This window comes from Lithobates pipiens, unplaced genomic scaffold (assembly GCF_037356315.1).
Source record: "Lithobates pipiens isolate NorthernLeopardFrog02 unplaced genomic scaffold, aLitPip1_a1.2 Scaffold_8, whole genome shotgun sequence".
Lineage (NCBI taxonomy): Eukaryota > Metazoa > Chordata > Amphibia > Anura > Ranidae > Lithobates > Lithobates pipiens.
Genome location: NW_027507903.1, coordinates 178429058 through 178448562, shown reverse-complemented (window position 1 = coordinate 178448562; position 19505 = coordinate 178429058). Strand labels below are relative to the sequence as shown.

Below are 19505 nucleotides of genomic sequence, written 5' to 3'. Positions count from 1 at the left end.
TATCCATCATACCATACCATCAGGGAGGTTCAGCCTCAAATGTATTCTGCAGGAGGAAAGGACCCCTAAACATACAGCTAATGTCATTAAGAACTATCTTTACTATCGCCCTTTGATTTACTACTCATTCTTACTGTGATATCTTAAAATGGAAGTAAACCCTTCCAAACAACTTTGACCTACAGGTAAGCCTAGATTAAGGCTTACCTGTAGGTCCAAGTAATATCTCCTAAACCTATATGGTTTAGGAGATATTTGCCCGAAAATGGGCACCGCTGTCTACGGTGCATGCGCCGTAGACAGCGGCGCGCATGCGCACTAAATGCGGCAAGTCCAAGAATGGATTTGCCAAATTTGTCGACTCCCGTGCGCATGCGCGGGAGTGACGTCATCGCGGCCTCGCCGTATGACAGCGGCGGAGCTGCGAGGCGCGACTCCCGTGCGCATGCGCGGGAGTGACGTCATCGCGGCTTCGCCGCTGTCATTGGTCGGAGCTGCGAGACGCCACCAGCAAGATGGACGCGGCGGACTACAGGGATCAGCGGCGACTTCGCTGGCTCCTGTGTCAGGTAAGTGACACATAATGAGCTACTATGCGATGCATAGTAGTCCATTATGCTTTACCTTTGCAGGGAAAAAAAGAGGAAGTAAACCCATCAGGGTTTACTTCCTCTTTAATGCTTTGCTGAAATAGACCATTCAAAATTTCCTGTTTTTGCTGTTGTTATATGTTCATTCAATTTGTTACTGGATGTGCAGTTTACTATATCTGTACCATGCATCCTTCAATAGAAAAATTAAATGGAAAAAAAAAAACCTCTGTTTAGTGTAAAGAAGAAAAAAAAGAGTCCTAGAATTGATTGTTTGGCCCCCCACAGAACCCCAATCTCAACATCATCTAGTCTGTCTGGGATTACATGAACAAACATGAGGATTTGAGGAAGCCTACATCCAGGGAAGGTCTGTGGTTAGTTCTCCAAGATAACCATGAAAAGCTTGAGGTGCCACACCAGTGACTCTTATTTATGAGTGCAGGGGTATAAAGAGCCCTGTCCCTGCTGTGTGAGCATACTCTGGTAAAAAAAAAAAAAAACTAAGCCGCAGCACACCAACGCAGGCCAAAGTGTAAAATCAACAGACAAATATGGCTTCAGCCTGGCTCCATCCAGGCTACACCCCCTGACACATTTTGCCATGGCCACAGGGCCTCAATGACTTAGCGATGTTGGTGGGGCAAAACATGTCGGGGGCATGGCCTGGATGGCACCAGGCTAAAGTCATGTTTGTTAGTGCTGCCAGGCAAAACTACCACTAAACCACTGTGTATCAAAGCATTTACCAAACGCCAACACAGGATGGACTGTGGGAATTTTATAGTAAAGCAGTGCCAACGTCCTAGACAACAATTTTGAGAAAAAAAGCAGCAAAAAGGGACTTTGTAGGCACCAATTATAAAAAATGTAATTACACACATAATACAATAATACATTTAAAAAAAAAAAAAAAATTTTAGGTAGGACGCAAAAAACTATCTAGGTCTCTCTAATATGGGTCGTATTATTACAGGAAAAGCTCTACATGTTTCGCAGTTTGAGTGCTTCTTCAGAAGCTTATAAAATATTCTACAAAAGAGAGACAAAATATACAGGTAATCAATAATAATAAACATTACAATACTATTGATTACCTGTACATTTTGTCTCTCTTTTGTAGAATATTTTATAAGTTCCTGAAGAAGCACTCAAATTATGAAACATGTAGAGCTTTTCCTGTAATAATACGACCCATATTATAGAGACGTAGTTGTTTTTTTGCGTCCTACTTGCAAAAAAGTATTTTTAAAAAATGTATTGTTGTATTATGTGTATAATTAATACATTTATATTTCATTTTTTATAATTGGTGCCTATAAAGTCCATTTTTGCTGCTTTCTTTCACTAAACCACTGTGCTTTTTTTTTCTAACAGAGCTTATAGTTTTTTCAATACATTTTCAGATTCTCAACCTGTTTTAAAAAATATATTGCCAGTCTCCACTTACCCTTTATACACTCCAGCAATGCCCTTGGCTTCCTTCCCCAGTCCAACACCGGTAATCCAATTCAGGAAAAGCACACTGGTATCATTCTGCTCATTTACTGTGAACCCAGCCTGCTCACAATACACTAGGACTCTCATTATGTAAACTTTGCTCAGTCCATGAATAATGCCTGCACCCTGCTACTGCTGAATTACGACGAGAAAGTACTGATGATGTCATTGGACCGGCAAAGACTGCAGGAACAATGTATGTATTGGGAATTATTTTTAATTAGAAAATACATGGGTGGACTTTAGGTTGTTAGTGGGAGGGGGTGCTAGTGGGGGGTCTAATAGCTGAAGTTTTGTTTTAAAGTTGTGTCCCTTGTTTTTGTCAGTCATCTTTTTCCCACTACTATGGTTTCTGTTATTTGATCCAACATTTAGATCAAAAACTTTAATTTGAATTCATATGTTGTTAATGACAAAAACTAGACTTTATCTAATTCCACCATTAAAATATGTGGTTACATTACATCCTTCTTTAGTCCCTGGTCTTGGTACAGGGTTCTTGTTGTATATGACAAAATTTTTGCTTCTACAGCCAGAATGGTATTTCTGTTGAAAATACAGTGTAGTAAGCTGAAGATGTGATTATAAAATAAACCTGCATGAACATGCCAGAATATGAATGATTTATGAGGTTGTTGAAGAGTTTGCACATGCATCCCAGAAAATGTATGATATTTACTAAAGATAAACTTAAATTGTATTGTGATCTATTCATTTTTTTCAAGATTACATGAAATGTGAATCAGTATGATATCCATATAATATCTTTTATTATTTATTTTGTACTTTCATTACGTAGCAAAGACAAGAGGGCTTACATTCTTCTTCCTTTCCTATTAGACATCCAAGTATATGTTGACAAGATCGCCAAACACTATAAAACATCATTATCTGCAGCAGAGAAGGCACGCAATGCTACACCTATTATCCGGACTGCATCCAAAACTAGAAAAAATATTCTGACTGAACTCAGCAACCTAGATAAAAAAGATAAAAATAATTTAGAAAAGTTAAACAAAATGAAATCTCTGCAAATAAGTAAAATGAATGAAATGGTAAGAGTTATCATTAAAATAAATAATTTTTAAAAATCCTGAAAAGTAATATTATGTATGATGTTTGACTTTTCTTAAATATAATATTTTAAATATTCACTTAAAAGTATGGTCTAATTAAACCGGGCATACTAGTTATAACATTTTATAATTTTAGAGTAGAAAGGGTTGGAATATCTATTTCATTTGTCCCAATGGGAACATTTCTCATTTTCCAGGGACACCTAGGGTGCAGTGAAATCGCCCTTCAGTTCCCCCTTTCTGGAGTGCATATTTTTTCTGGAGGAAAGTCAGGGAGACTGTAAGGGAATATATAGAAATGTAAATTGTTGTTTGTGTTCCTTGTGGAATTACACTACCCTTACATAGTTGTCATATGTCCGGGATCCTGCGGGGCAGTCCCAGGATTGGAGACTGTCCCACAGAGTCCTTATCCTATGCACTATCTGACAAGATCTAGGACACTGTGCACTCAGCTGTAAGCTAACAGGGAGCAGGAACCTTCCTCTGCTCCCAGTGGTTGGCTTTACAAAAAGAAAAGATGGGGATACAATGTGTTTAGGTACCCTCTGGCTGCAACACCTAGACTCACCCCACCAACAAACAACAAAAGAACACCGCTCTAGGCAGACATCTCATAATGCATCCCACCTGCTGATGGAACAGGTGCTGGCTCTGCATATAGGAATTGAATAAAGGGATGAATGACAGAATACAGGAAATCCTGCTGATAGGCCACCCACATGGATACTTCAGTCCAAATTCCTGGACACATACGAAGCACCTGGAGTCATGCATGTGCATGGGATATCTTAATCAATGAACACAACATCCCAAAATAACTTGATAGACATACCTGATGTGTCATGCAACACAAAAATGCATGATGAACAAACATAATACATAAATATTTTAATACTTAACATTTAAAAACAAATTAATCAAAGAAAAAATGATGAAGAAAGTGAAAAAAATGCAAAAGAAATAAAAAGAAAAATGAAAGAAGCTGCATGACTCCAGATGTTTCATATGTGTCCAGGAATTTGGCCTATCAGAGTGATTTCCTGCTTGATCAACCTTTTTCTCATCTCCATATATATATGGACGGTCATTCCATCTTCCAACAGCTATGATTAAGCGCCTCTGATGTCTTTGTACCAGAAGAATTTTTAAACCGTCTTCAATAAAGGTGTTAACAGAGTGCGGCTGTCCAGCCTTTTCTTCGATTTCATACCTAGACTCATACCCTTCCCTTTGCATGCGTGTTTCAAATGTGAAAACAAGATCCATTTCTTGCTGGTATGAGGCTTGACATTAAGGGTTATATTTACCAAAGTTAGAGAGGGAAAAATTAGTCACAATTCTGAAGAGAAACCAATCAGTTGTATTGCTAAAGCTAAATTAAACAAGCTGAGGTTAGAAGCTGATTGGTTTCTCCACAGAATTGTGACTAATTTTGCCCTCTCTAGCTTTAGTAAATAAACCCCTTAGCGACCAATAGAGGCTTCATGGATGTCCTTGCCTACCCACATACTGCTCCAGCGATGGCTGTCACTACAAAGATATATTATTCAGTGGTAAACATGTTTCATTTGCAACCCAACTTAAGTCTACTTTTTGAGTATTCTGTTGATTTAAAATGTACAAATATTTGATAAATGCAGGTCTTGAACACACCAGTTTTTTTAAGCAAAAGTGTTTTCAGTTCTGCTTTGGCTATATAGACTGTGTTCTTTTCAGTTTCAGAATGCTTTCCTAGCTTAAGCACTGCATGCTACATTTAATTTTATTTTATTCAAGTAAATGCTTCTGTGTAGTAGTGTAATAAGTATGGAATCTGATTTTTTTTCTAGCCTTGCGCCTATTTGAAAAGAGCATGTGTGTGTATGTCTGTGTGTTTGCTCATGTGTGTTTGGGAGCATGTGTGTGGTGTCCTTGTTTATCTGTGTTTGTTTTGGTTGCTGCATGGATCTAAACAGACCTCTGATGTTCTACCTTTGAGAAAGAGAAAGAAGATTGAGGACACAGTCCTCCATTTCACCAGCCTCAGCTGCACAGAATGAATGGACGGGAATAGCTTTTTACAGAGCTTTCCATTCATTCACAAACTGAAACATAGTAAGCACAGTTATGAATGAACACAGATTATTATGCCTCAGTTATGAATGAACAGAGTCAGTGATCGGTACTGATCACTAACGCTGTCTATTCAGATAAGAAAGGGGTCAGTAAATAACATGTTTGTTTACCTACCCCTTGCCTGTTTTTCATCCTGACAACATCGCTCACAGCAGTCAGGGGAAGGGGGGTGGGGGAACCCAGCAGAGCTCCGGGGATGAGCAGGGCTGCTGAATGCTTGTGGGAGGTAGAGGCGGAGAAGTGGGCATTCAGCAGCTGCAGGAGGAACATGGATTTGATTGATTCCTCTATATGCTACCCATGCCATGTCCCCCACCTGTCCAGGTATACAAGGGAGACGCATGGGCCCCCTGAAGGATGGGGCTGAGTCACAATTGGGACCCCTGTACTTATGCCCCTGCTATGCATGGCTGATATTAAGTTGAATATTGAATATTTGGGATGAGAGTTCTACCTAATGAAGACAACTTCAGCTAGAGCAATGTTTACTAGATCTGAAGGTCTACTAGATCTAAAGGTAAGAAAAATGATGAAAGGTTTGAGCGATAAAACATATTCAGGGCAACTTCAGGAACATAATATGTACAGTCTGGAGGAAAGGAGAGAAAGGGTAGACATGATTGAAACCTTTAAATACATCAAGGGAGTGAATAGAGTTCAGGAAGGCAGTCTATTCAATATGAAAACAAAATCAAGAACACAGGGACATAACCTCAAACTAACTGCAGAAAAGTTCAAAACTAATCTCAGAAAGTATTAAATTACTGAAAGGGTGGTTGATGATTGGAATAAACTACCAACAGGGGTAGTCAACGGTAAACGGCTTCAAACATAAATCTATAGTCAGACAACGAGGTTAATGAAAAAAATAAATAATTAGCAGACCCAATGGACTTTTCCTCAACAATATTGCACGTGTGCTAGGATCAGAATGTTTTTCACTGAATACCACATGCAGAGATTATCACCTTCAAGACATATTTTTACTAGGCATATGTCAATTTAAAAATCAACTGGTGCATAATCATTAAATATGACTGGATAATTAAACATGGCTTACTTCATTTTTCTGAGCTCTTGGATATTGAACCAGGATGGCTTTGTAATAGTTAAAGTGGGATTCCACTGTCTTGATCTTTTTTTTTTTTTTTTGGCATACTGGCAATCCTTATTATAATGAAATCTAACACTTACTTTTTACTTTTTTACATCCAGCAGCATGTTGTTTTGTTATTAAAAACGATTTTATAAAACCGTCTCCTGACGGTTGTCATTTTGCCTGTGGGCATGTGAAGCCCACAGGCATCCTCTTCCGGGAGAGTGCGCTGATAAAAGACCAGCATGCACCGGCCGTTCGATTAAATCTCGCGCATGCGCAGTAAGCGCTATATCGAGCGCCGTCTTCTGCTCCGGTTGCCATGACAACGGTTGTTGTCGACGGAAGTCCCGCGCCAAATTACACATGCAATCGCGTCACTTCCGGTCTCGAAATAACGCGATTGTAGCCCTCGGTGATGCCCAAGGCATCCTGGGAAATGGTGTCATACTTCTCCCAGGAGCCTCAGCGAGCCGGGCTGCCGAGGGAAGTGACGTTCTTAGCCCGGGCAATGGAAGAGGCAGATTTCGTGGGACCACCTAGCAACCGCAAGAAATAGGTAAGTAAAAAAAATTTTATTATCCAATTAATTTTATTAAGACCATTTGATGCACATACGAGTTAGGTTATATTTTTGGTGGCAACACCACTTTAAGGAGGAATTTAAAGAAATACACATTTGTGTGGGAATTTGGAAGCGTGTGCAAAAGAAAAAGGGCACAGAGCTAAAGAAATCTTAACCTCCTACGTTGTTATTTACTGAACAGCGTAGCTCTTAGCATCAGCTCTATTGGGTCTTTCAGTTTAAAATAAGAGTGTGAAATTTATAGATCATTCCATAATTTAGATTTAGCCAATAACTGCTTCCGTAAAGAGGATATTTCCATACCTCAAGCATGTAAAGAATAGTACTATCAAAGTCTAATTTTTTAGCTGTTTTATTCACAAAAACACAGACCAATCAGACCAAATAACACTGCTCTTGGTATGTATTTTTTTTCCTACATTAAGTTGTCCGTTACATCTCTTGGTATTGTCTGTGGTAACTGTCAAATCAAAGGCAGAGGTGTCTGCCACATGTGAGCTGTGATTGACACCTTGCTTTCACAGTATCTATGTTATGTTGGTGCCAAAGATGGTGGCACAAAATCAGAAAACCGGGTCTAGATGGACAGACTTCAGACAGACTTTTGCTCACTGATTATGCTCTGAGCTGTTGAATATTATATATCTGGAAAACATTTCTGTAAACACAGACAAAGGAAATATTTGTTCTAAACGAATTTTGTAAAGTAGTAATGCATTAAAATGACACCACTGTCATTTGTTTACCAGATAACTATATATATTTTAAAATGTGTAGATATTGGTTTATGATACTGACATCTGCAGAACATGTCTTCTCACAGGTTTGTGGAACTGTCTGGGACTTCCCTTGCAATATTTCCCCATGTGGAGGTGCTCTATGTAGAGATAAGTTTGGCAGAAGGAAATGTGGTGGACCAGACTGTAATGGAGCTTTGCCGGTTGCCAGAGATGGTTTGAAAAAAGCAAATGAAACAGATGCTAAGTTAAAGAGTGTTGCAATTCATCTCCTTGAAGCTGAGAAACAGGTGAATATAAAAAAAAATAACACCAGAGACCTTTTCACATGAATCATCTTGCTGTGTTAAAGGAATCTGCAAACAATACACCAAAATCCACATAAACAGAATGCCATTGTACTGAACACCTCTATTAAGGAAGACAAAGTATTGTTCATATCTGGGTTTTGAAAGATATTTAAGACTGATTTGTTGTTTTTTGCATTTGTTTTTTTTTTTTTTAATTTGTAGGTATTTATTTGGTCTTGGAAGTCTGTAAATATTAATTTGATTTTAAAAGATTTACCAATTTTGGACACATCCAATTCACTATATACATTTACTTTAGACTATTTGGAAGTGGATGTTCACATGTCTCCTAATTTCATTTTAAGCAAAATGTATGTCACCAGCATGCCAAGCATCTCTAGAATGATTATACAAGTAAAAGGCGCAAAAACTGAAACAGTATATATCCTATATACATTTGGTTAATGTGCTGGATGCGCATAGTATTGCATGTACAAAACACGAAAAGTATTGAGTCCACAGTCTCTACGATCGTTATGAAGGAACTCCAGAATAGTATTTAAAATAATAAGAGGGGGAATAATTATTAACACGCTGCATCCTCTTCAGGTAACCTCTTCTATTCTTTGGAATAGATTTTCTGAATTGACTTCCATCTCCCAGAGAACAGGCTCACTGTGTACATTTATGGAAAGATCTAGCTTGACAAAAGTGGTTGCATCAGAAGCTAGCCAGCCCATAGCAATATCCACCCATTACTTTTGTGGATGTGAAGCTTGTTCGGAAACATGATTTGGTTACTCTAAGCGCAGTGAAAAGTTGAGTGGACTTGGTCGCGGTCTTAATGCGCTAGAAACGGGCAAGCTTCGATTAAGCTTGCCCATTTATAGCGCATTGCCCTACACTATGATGAGGATCTTGCTAATTATTTTGCTCTATTGCTGGATCAAATATATTCATAGTAGTATTTAAAGGGTAGGTTATACTAAAAAGAGTATGTTCCTCACATTGCAATTTTAATATTGAAGCTGAGGTACAATATTATTTATTTTGTTTTAGATTCAGCACATCAGACAGCTGGCAGAAGATACAAAGTTGAAAGCTTCAAGACTCGACAAAACTTTGAGTAAATCCATCAGTCGTATGGAGGCAGATAAAAATCGCTCTAAAGAGCTTATAAAAAATGTTAAAGATTTTCTTCTTGGTAAGTGCAGCATCCACATTCATTATTGCTTTACAAAAACCTTAAAAAGAGAATATGCCTGACACAAAAACTATTCCATACTATTCCATAGTAGAAATAACAAATGAAAACCAGCATAGTCTAAAAGAATATCTAATCACAAGTTTTTATCTGGTATAACTATATTTAAAGAAAAAAAAAATACTAAATGAGCTATAGCAATGTGCTATACAACCCAGCTTGCATAGACAACCAGATGTGATTTATTTTTTTATTTTTTACCCTGTTGTGATCATAATTGATTATCCTTGAGAGTACAGAGCCAACTCCTTATTTACAATAACAGGGGATTTAGGAACAATGTAAGTAGCCTTGTTGGTTCATCAACTGTTTTTTTCAAACAGTATAGTCTTATCTTTACTATTTTCACTCTCTAAAAGATCTGTAGTTTATAAATTCATCTTCAAGTGTGAGTGCTGCTAAGACCTCATGTCCCAAAATCCAATGAGAGTTTCCTGGTTCCCATTTCTGGGAAAGGCTGCTTGATATAGTTATACTCACCTCAGGGTTCCCTCACTTTGAGTTACTGTTACTGTTTAACTTTGTTAAATCTAACATGTTTGTTTGAGGCATGTGACCAGCTACTGTAGGAGCTCTAGCCCTCTGATATGTCACCTTACATATTAAAATAAAATTGGCCTTTTGTTGATTTCCTCCTTTGTTCCCCTTTTCTGTCTTTTTCAATGTTCCTTCAGCCTTTGAAATACACAGATGAACATAAATATTACAGAATATATATATATATATATATAGTGCCTTGCGAAAGTATTCGGCCCCCTTGAACTTTTCAACCTTTTGCCACATTTCAGGCTTCAAACATAAATATATAAAATTTTTATGTTTTGTGAAGAATCACCAACAAGTGGGACACAATTGTGAAGTGGAATGAAATCTATTGGATTTTTGAAACTTTTTTAACTAATAAAAAAATGAAAAGTGGGGCGTGCAAATTTATTCGGCCCCCTTGCGTTAATACTTTCTAGAGCCACCTTTTGCTGCGATTACAGCTGCAAGTCGCTTGGGGTACGTCTCTATCAGTTTTGCACATCGAGAGACTGAAATTCTTGCCCATTCTTCCTTGCAAAACAGCTCGAGCTCAGTGAGGTTGGATGGAGAGCGTTTGTGAACAGCAGTTTTCAGCTCTTTCCACAGATTCTCGATTGGATTCAGGTCTGGACTTTGACTTGGCAATTCTAACACCTGGATATGTTTATTTGTGAATCATTCCTTTGTAGATTTTGCTGTATGTTTGGGATCATTGTCTTGTTGGAAGATAAATCTCTGTCCCAGTTTCAGGTCTTTTGCAGACTCCAACAGGTTTTCATCCAGAATGGTCCTGTATTTGGCTGCATCCATCTTCCCCTCAATTTTAACCATCTTCCCTGTCCCTGCTGAAGAAAAGCAGGCCCAAACCATGATGCTGCCACCACAATGTTTGACAGTGGGGATGGTGTGTTGAGGGTGATGAGCTGTGTTGCTTTTACGCCAAACATATCGTTTTGCATTGTGGGCAAAAAGTTTGATTTCGGTTTCATCTGACCAGAGCACCTTCTTCCACATGTTTGGTGTGTCTCCCAGGTGGCTTGTGGCAAACTTTAGACAAGACTTTTTATGGATATCTTTGAGAAATGGCTTTCTTCTTGCCACTCTTCCATAAAGGCCAGATTTGTGCAGTGTATGACTGATTGTTGTCCTATGGACAGACTCTCCCACCTCAGCTGTAGTTCTCTGCAGTTCATCCAGAGTGATCATGGGCCTCTTGGCTGCATCTCTGATCAGTCTTCTCCTTGTCTGAGCTGAAAGTTTAGAGGGACGGCCAGGTCTTGGTAGATTTGCAAGTTTAAATTATCCAATAGATTTCGTATCCACTATATATATATATATATATATATATATATATATATATATATATATATTTTTTTTTTTTTTTTTTTTTTTTTTTATGGAAGCACAGGTTATACCAGTTGGTTCACCTAGAAAAGTTTGTTATGATTATTCCACACAGGAACAATTGATATACACTTACATTGTAATGGAAGTTGTACATTGCAATTGATTTATTTAAAACATTTGTGTTTGTATGCTAAGGCTGCGTACACACGGGCGGACTGTATGGCCTACTTAGTCCGTCATACAATCCGACGGACAGTCCGTCATACTTTCGAATGAACGGACTTGACCACACACGGATGCACAAACAGTCCGTCGAAAGCTTGCGCGATGACGTGTACAGCACATACGACGGGACTAGAAATAGGAAGTCCAATACACAGCAATGCAACCTTCCGCCGTGTAAATCCTTTCTGAGCATGCGCCATTCTTAGTCCGTCGAACTAGCCCACACACGAGCGGATTGTCCGCTGAAACCAAAGTATGACGGACAGAATTTAGAAAAATACGAAATACTTAGTACGCCAGACTGCACGCTGAAAAGTCCGCTGAAGCCCACACACGAGCGGACTGTCCGCTGAAATGTGTTTCGACGGACTAAGTAGGCCATACAGTCCGCCCGTGTGTACGCGGCCTAAGAAACATTTCAAAACATATTAAACACATAGATGGATTGGAGAAAATAAGTAGTGAAGAAATAGTGGATAAAAAAATCCCTCTGTTAATTTTTCTCATCAGATCTAATTTCTGACAGTATAGAAAATAATATATTTATGGGGGAAAAAAAGAAAATATTATAAATGTTTTTTAGAGGTAAATTTGTATTTTTATTTCACATGGAAAACAAAAAGGTGAACAGTAAGAGGTGTACATTCGCGGTTCAGAGTTATGACATAGATTGAAACCCGGACATATTATTCCAATCCCGGAATGTCCAGGTGAATCCCGAAACAGGTGGCAACCCTATATGTTGGTCCCAAAACAAGCTAGGGCTAGGATATGCAGTTGTGTAATCAAAAACTATAAACGAGAATAGTTTGAAGCAAATCAGCATGTAGGCATGTCAGATAAGAGGGTCAAAAGAGAATAAAAAGAAAGTGAATGGTAGTCAAATATTAGTAGATCAGTAGGGAACAAAAAAAGAAGAGGCATGGAAAGGAAAGAAATTGAAGAGGGAGAGGAGCATCCCCGAAAGAGTCCCGGGCGACAAAAATAAAAAGGAGAGAGAGGAGTCTTGAGCATCTCTCATGGCCCTACATTTGTTATAGGGGGTAGAAATAAGAAAAGGAGAACATTTATAATTTATAATTTACAACAGAGCGTTTAAGGGTGTCGGAAGTGGAAAAATCTATCCAGACATAAAATTTTGAACTTCTCAAAGGAATCATTGTTTATTGGCAACATCTCCTCCATCCGCATCATTTCACTGTGCAGACCTCCAGAGCTAAAGAGGGAGGCACATCTGACTTACAAAATAAGGGAATCAATTATCTTGCAGCTGAAAGGAAGAAACGAAGCAGACTCTTTTTTTGGGAGGCTATCAAGCCACTTTAGACGAGGGCTGTAGAGAAACATTGTATATTGTATTGTATTCAGTGAAAACTTGAGACCAAAAAGGTTGTATCCTGCTGCACTCTCACCAGATGTGTACATAAGTCCCTTCTGCTGATCCACATCTCCAACAGTTGGCAGGCATGGACAGGAATATTCTATGTAAGGATGAGGGATCTCTGTACCATCTAGGCATACGCTTAGAGTTTTTTTCCTGAGCATAGCATGAGATAGTGGATTTATGGGTGAAGTGGAAAGAGGTCTGCCAGTTCGGCAGTCATGAGCTCCTTTAGCAAGTCCGTAGACCACATCCTGGTATAAGTAGGGAGCTCATTGTTGCTAAAGGAGTAGTTGATAAATCGCAGATAACAGATGTCTGGGCGTTTCGGAAAGAAAACACAGTCGCTCATATTCAGCAAGGGGGTGGTAAACCTGGGCAGAGTGAAATAGTCCTGTACAGAAGGTAGATAGATGAAGGGCAGTGAGCCAATTGTTACCACCCCCTGGGAAAACAGGCTGCCCAGTAGTCTGGTGCGCAATCGAGTGTGCCACTCGCCACATGGCTCTCATCAGTGTACCCACTGTAGGCAAACCCAAGCCCTGGGGGAGAGCAGGGTTATCGGATAGGGCCATATATGTAGTGTCACATGGGTTAAAGGTGAGGAGGAGTGTAGCCTAGGTAAGTCTTAAGAATATCCCCAAAGAAGGGCTTTGAGATCCATCCAGAGGAGAAAGATCTTGTTCCACCATGACAGATGATTTAATGAAGGGGTGAGGGAACCATTCAAGCACCCTGGCCAAAATAGCAGCTTTGTGGTAGAGCTCATAATCCGGGAATCCTACTCCACCATGAAGCCTGGGGAAGGTAAGCAGTTTGGGGCATATACAAGAGAAACCCCTACTCCATTTAAAACGTATAGACATAGATCGTAAAGAGTGGAAGAACTGTAAGAGTGGAAGAACTGTTTAGGCTGAAGTATGGGAATGGTCTGAAAAAGGTAAAATAGCTTTGGTTGCATGTCCATTTTCAAGGTGTTTATGTGCCCAAGCCAAGGCAGAGGAGAGGACTCCCAGGAATCCAAGTCTTTCCTTATCCGAGTTAGTAATGGGGGGTAATTCAGTGTATATAGATTGGAGAGATTAGATGGAATGGTGATGCCTAAGTATGAGATACCTGTAGTGGACCCTTGAAAAGGAGATATAGCCTATGAACGTGGCAGGAGAAAGCCACCATGTATATAAACATATCAGGCCACTAGTTGGCAGTATATCACTTAAATGGTGAAAACCTAAGCAACAAAAGATCACAGAACTGTAGAAACATAGTCCAGTGCATATTTCTGCACGGGGGGGTAGTAAGGAAGGCACATGATCCAGCCCCCGAGCTCCTCCCTCCACAGGATAGTAATTGAAAAACTAGAAACATTAGGGATTAACTCAAGGGTGTAAAAGAAGAAAAACACAAAAGAACAATAGAGAAAACCATCTCGGGCATGATAAAGGTATAGTGCCAAATCGATTGTACAGATGCATATTGCAAATGACCAAGTGAACCTAGGCAGTGTGGTAGTACAGCATAGCAGGTAACTAGAAAATCTGAAACAAGTAAGATAAACAATGATCAGGACCCGACTGGGCCTCTCAGGTAGAGCCAGAGCTCATTTCCATAGTAAGGGAAGTCCTGTATGCAAGGGGATCCCTAGAAGGGAAAAAGGACATGGTGACTCAGAATGTCAGTCATCTGGTGGTCAGTGTGAGGGGGATCTAGGGTGCTTGTTTTTCACAATTTTCTGCCACTGAGTGGCGTAAGGAAGGCTAGGTGTCGTCAGCCAAAAAGTCCAATCTGGTAGGGAGACTTGGGCCAATTCCAGGGTTCCAAGGAAAGTGGGTAGGTCCCCCAAAGTATGTAACAATGCCGTCTTGCCCTCATGATGCACTCTGAGAAGGAAGGGGAATCTCCATTGATACTTGATATGCCTTTGTTGGAGAAGCTGTGTGAGTGGTTTCAATGCCGGCTGCATTGGCCAGGGTCTGACGAGATAGGTTTGGTAAAAGCATGACAGTGGTGTCATTAAATAGGATGGTGTCTCGGGAGCTTGTGGTCCACATAATATTCTCCTTGATCTTGTAAAACTGCACTCTGCATAAGGTGTCATGGATGAAAGAGGAGTCAGGGTGTCTGGGACCTGAGGTCCCCTATGTACTCTCTCCAGTTTCAAGGGTGCATCTTTTGGCTGCTGCAATACCTGGCTGAAAATGGCGGTGGCCGCCGCAGCAAGATCTTTATGTTCAACAGTTTCAGAAATGCCCCTTATCCGAATATAATTACGTCTGGTTCTATTTTCCATGTCATTCTGTTGATACATAAGCTGCTAAATCTGCACTGTATGGGAATTCAGGGTTTCATCATGGGATTGTAAGGCATTGCAAAGGCCATCGCTGGTGTGCTCAATGTCCTCCATACGGACCTCCAGGTTTTTTTAAGCTTATTGATTTCTGAATGATAGGTCTTTTCAGTGCGAGCTACACAGTGTTCAAAGTCAGTTTTAGTGGGTAGTGATCTGATGTAAGTGTACAATGATCTCATTTGTGTCTCTATGTCCCAGCCATCCCCAGAGCAGGGGGAGGCTCCTGAGGCACTGTGGGAGCATCTGTTGAGGTGATCAGAGCCCCCCGGGGACACAGAGCGATTGCAGAATCTCACCTGTGTGTGAATCGCCAAAATCAGACTGGGCTGGGGAAGAAGGTGCTGGTGCCATCTTGGAGGCCTGCTGGTGCTCTGATATGGCAGAAAAATGGGTGAAAAAGCGTCCCAGATAACCCTGCTGTCTGGCGGTTGTCTCCAGTCTACCACCCATCAGTAAAGTTAGGAGGTAATCCAATGGTGGGAAATAGTCTGCGGGAGTCTCAGGGGCCGGGAGCTGTGTTGAGACACGTCTCAGCTCTCAATGTGCCAAGTCACGCCTCCAATATAATGTTTTTTTATACAATGTCCAATACGAAAATGCCCATTGTATTAGGGCATGTAACTGATTTTGTGACTTTTTTGGTTATATGCCATAGATCTATATCAGACACGTCAAACTCTGATGAAACAGCAGGCTTAACTAAATAGAATGATTCTTCAAGGGGCCACAATATGTCTTCTGATGACCATACCTTCTTAGAGTACAACCAAAGGCAAAAATGTTTTGTTTGTTTTGGATATGTTGGAGAGAGATTAGAAAATCTATGAGGTCTGTGTCCCCAAGGAAGATTCACCCTCTCTATTCGTCCCATTTATCATTATCACTGAAAGTAAAAGAAAATCTAAAATTTTGGTATGTCCCCAGAAAAGTAATAGAGGGGTAATCTTCCAATGAGGACACGAGTTTTGGTGACCTGGGGGGCCCCGAGGGATTCCCTTAATGTGCGGGGATTACCTCTTATGTCCTGTTTTGGCTATAGAACAGGAAGTGAAGGTAAATCTCCCCAGTGGGACAGAGGTGGCAAAAATGGGTTATTCTATCCAAAATGAAAAAATGAAATGTTTGCCTATATTTCTATTTACATTCCGGGTAAAAGAGTATAGCTATTTAGTAATTACCATTATTGTAATAATTGCAACTTAACATTTTATTCCAGAAAAAGATCCCATTACATTTTCCTGAGGTATTCCTCTACATTATAAAATAAAAATAGATTTTATTAACTAAAGAACATCTGGGGGCTCATTCAGTTTCCTGAAACTACCTAAGGCCCCTTTCACATTGTCGGACCATTCAGGTCCGCCTGCCAGTTTTGACGGCAGACCTGAACGAGCACTCCATGCTAGTCTATGAAGCGACGGATGTCAGTGGTGACGTGTCTCAGTGGTGTCATTCGGTCTCTCCATAGAAACTAGTGGCACTCGACAAGACCCTCCCCGCTCAGTGAGCTGGCTCAGCGGAGATCAACGGAGAGATCTCCCTCTGAGCTGGCGGATTCCATGGAAGCGGATCTGCCTCATGTGAATGAGGACTAAGGGCTTGTTCACACTTACAGTAGCTCTTTCTGCCCCTCTGAAAAGTGATCTGTGGTGGAGTGCAGTTGAGAGGTTTCTGGGAAGTGGTTTGCGATTACAGGGCATGACCCCATTCACTTGTCAAGCATTACAGGGGACAACATTTTTGCCCTGGCATATATACAGCCCTGACTGACTAATTTTTGTTCTTTGGGTGGACAGTCAGGGGGTGGGTTGGCAATTGACGGAGGAGGAACTGCTGAATAGGCTATCCCACACTTTGTATACATGGGCGCCATCAATAAATTTGTTTTGTTCTGTTCCGTTTCGATTCGTAATAAAATTAATTCGTACTTCGTATTTCGTGTGCGAAATTCCGTTCTGTTTCGTACGAAATACGAAATGTCGTTAGGTTCATTAACGTGTACGAACGTTCTTTACGATGAATTTAAAGGCAAAAATATACCTCAATATGACAGTCGATGCTGATGGAAGTTTGGTTTTTATCCGAAATACGAAATTCCGTTGAAGAATTTCCTATCCGAAATACGAAGTTTCATTAGATGAGAAGCGGATTGTCTGCCATGAACCGCTGGTCCAGTTTGCGGCTGCTCCTCCTGGGGCTGCTTATTATGAGGGGCTCCCACCATCCCTGTGCTATGCTGATTTCCTCCTGGGGCTGCTTATTATGAGGGGCTCCCACTATCCCCGTGCTATGCTGATTTCTTCCGGGTGCTGTACCTCTGCTGTGCATATTATGAGGGGCTCCCACCATCCCTGTGCTGTGCTGACTTCCTCCTGGGGCTTCTTATTATGAGGGGCTCCCACCATCCCTGTGCTGTGCTGACTTCCTCCTGGGGCTGCTTATTATGAGGGGCTCCCACCATCCCTGTGGAGCCCCTCATAATAAGCAGCCCCAGGAGGAAGTCAGCATAGCACAGGGATGGTGGGAGCCCCTCATAATAAGCAGCCCCAGGAGGAAGTCAGCACAGCACAGGGATGGTGGGAGCCCCTCATAATATGCACAGCAAAGGTACAGCCCCAGGAGGAAGTCAGCACAGCACAGGGATGGTGGGAGCCCCTCATAATAAGAAGCCCCAGGAGGAAGTCAGCACAGCACAGGGATGGTGGGAGCCCCTCATAATATGCACAGCAGAGGTACAGCACCCAGAAGAAATCAGCATAGCACAGGGATGGTGGGAGCCCCTCATAATAAGCAGCCCCAGGAGGAAGTCAGCATAGCACAGGGATGGTGGGAGCCCCTCATAATAAGCAGCCCCAGTAGGAAGTCAGCACAGCACAGGGATGGTGGGAGCCCCTCATAATATGCACAGCAGAGGTACAGCCCCAGGAGGAAGTCAGCAAAGCACAGGGATGGTGGGAGCCCCTCATAATAAGCAGCCCCAGGAGGAAGTCAGCACAGCACAGGGATGGTGGGAGCCCCTCATAATATGCACAGCTGAGGTACAGCACCTGGAAGAAATCAGCATAGCACAGGGATGGTGGGAGCCCCTCATAATAAGCAGCCCCAGGAGGAAGTCAACATAGCACAGGGATGGTGGGAGCCCCTCATAATAAGCATAACAACTGATCCGAAATCCGAAATTCGTAAACAAAAGTTTGTATTCCGTACAGAATTCGGACACACGGCAATTCGGATTTCGGATCCTCCCGAACGTACGAATTTTGGGAAATTCGTACGAAACGAATCGCACATGTCTAGTATACACACACTGATCGCTGATGGAATTTACATTACTTGCATAGTACAGCATTTACCTCAATAACTCATCTGGCAATACTGCTTGCATTCCTTCATACTGACCATTTGAAACCAGTCTGCAATCAGATTGATTCAATTATCCAGACTTGATTTTGGGTTGACGCGTCACTATATAGTCTGTGCATTTTGGGTCAGCGGGTGCATTGATTGAACCTTTCTCTCTACTCATCACTCACGATTAATATATGCACAGACCTGAGGGACTGTGATGCAATTGTTATGATCTGCTGCTGCACCAATTCCTGATGAAGCTCGAGTTACGAGCGAAACATGTTGAATAATTGCAGCATAGTGTCTTTGTTTTTATGTACCAAAGTGGGGTAATTCTGAAGTTGATCTACACCCAATTCAGCCTCACTATTGGTTTTTATGTCTGTATAATATAATCTAGTTTTGTATATTTTTGATTGAATAAAAACAAAATTTTTTTTTAGCAATTATCAGTTGATTGCATATCTTGTTGATTCGATACCGTTAAAAATCCTGGGGTTGGTATTTCCCAACCCGTTTTAGCCCCCCTCTTTTTCCTCTTTATAGAATTTTGGGATGTGGTATCCTTTTCCCTTCAGTCCTTCCCTCTTAATTTCCCATGTACTACATTATGGGGTTGATTTACTAAAACTGGAGAGTGCAAAATCTGGTGCAGCATGGTAGCCAAATCAGCTTCTAACTGTCAGTACTAGAATCCCTTTAGGACCCAGCACAACTCACCTGACACAGCCTGTGTCTGGGAAACAACAGTGATTGGCCTGCTCACGTTTAAATCACCTGTATCAGCATTCAGTCAGCGCTCGTGTTAGAGTTCACTCGTGTTTGATCCAGCTGATATTTGCTCTGTGACTTTCGTGTTTGACCCGGCTTGTTTGACCCTCCGTACTTGCTTCTGATTCTGTACCGTTTGGATTCTGATCTACCTGTGTATGACCCAGCTTGCCTAGACTACGCTTTGCCTGATTCTACTAGTACCCTCATCTACAGCAGTGAACTACAAGGTCCAGCAATCATCTATCCTCACCTACAGCAGTGAACTACAAGGTCCAGCAATCATCTACCTTCGTCTGCA

The 19505-nt window shown here is 41.1% G+C and overlaps 1 protein-coding gene across 1 annotated transcript in view; it reads left to right on the top strand.

Moving 5' to 3' along the window:
• LAMB4 (laminin subunit beta 4) overlaps positions 1-19505 on the top strand; it is a 233867-nt gene that overhangs the window by 169472 nt on the left and 44890 nt on the right. Inside the window, exons 33-35 of the mRNA XM_077472837.1 lie at positions 2931-3145; positions 7790-7993; positions 9053-9197. Of these exons, the coding sequence (XP_077328963.1) occupies positions 2931-3145; positions 7790-7993; positions 9053-9197 (564 nt within the window). The remainder of the gene's footprint in view (positions 1-2930; positions 3146-7789; positions 7994-9052; positions 9198-19505) is intronic.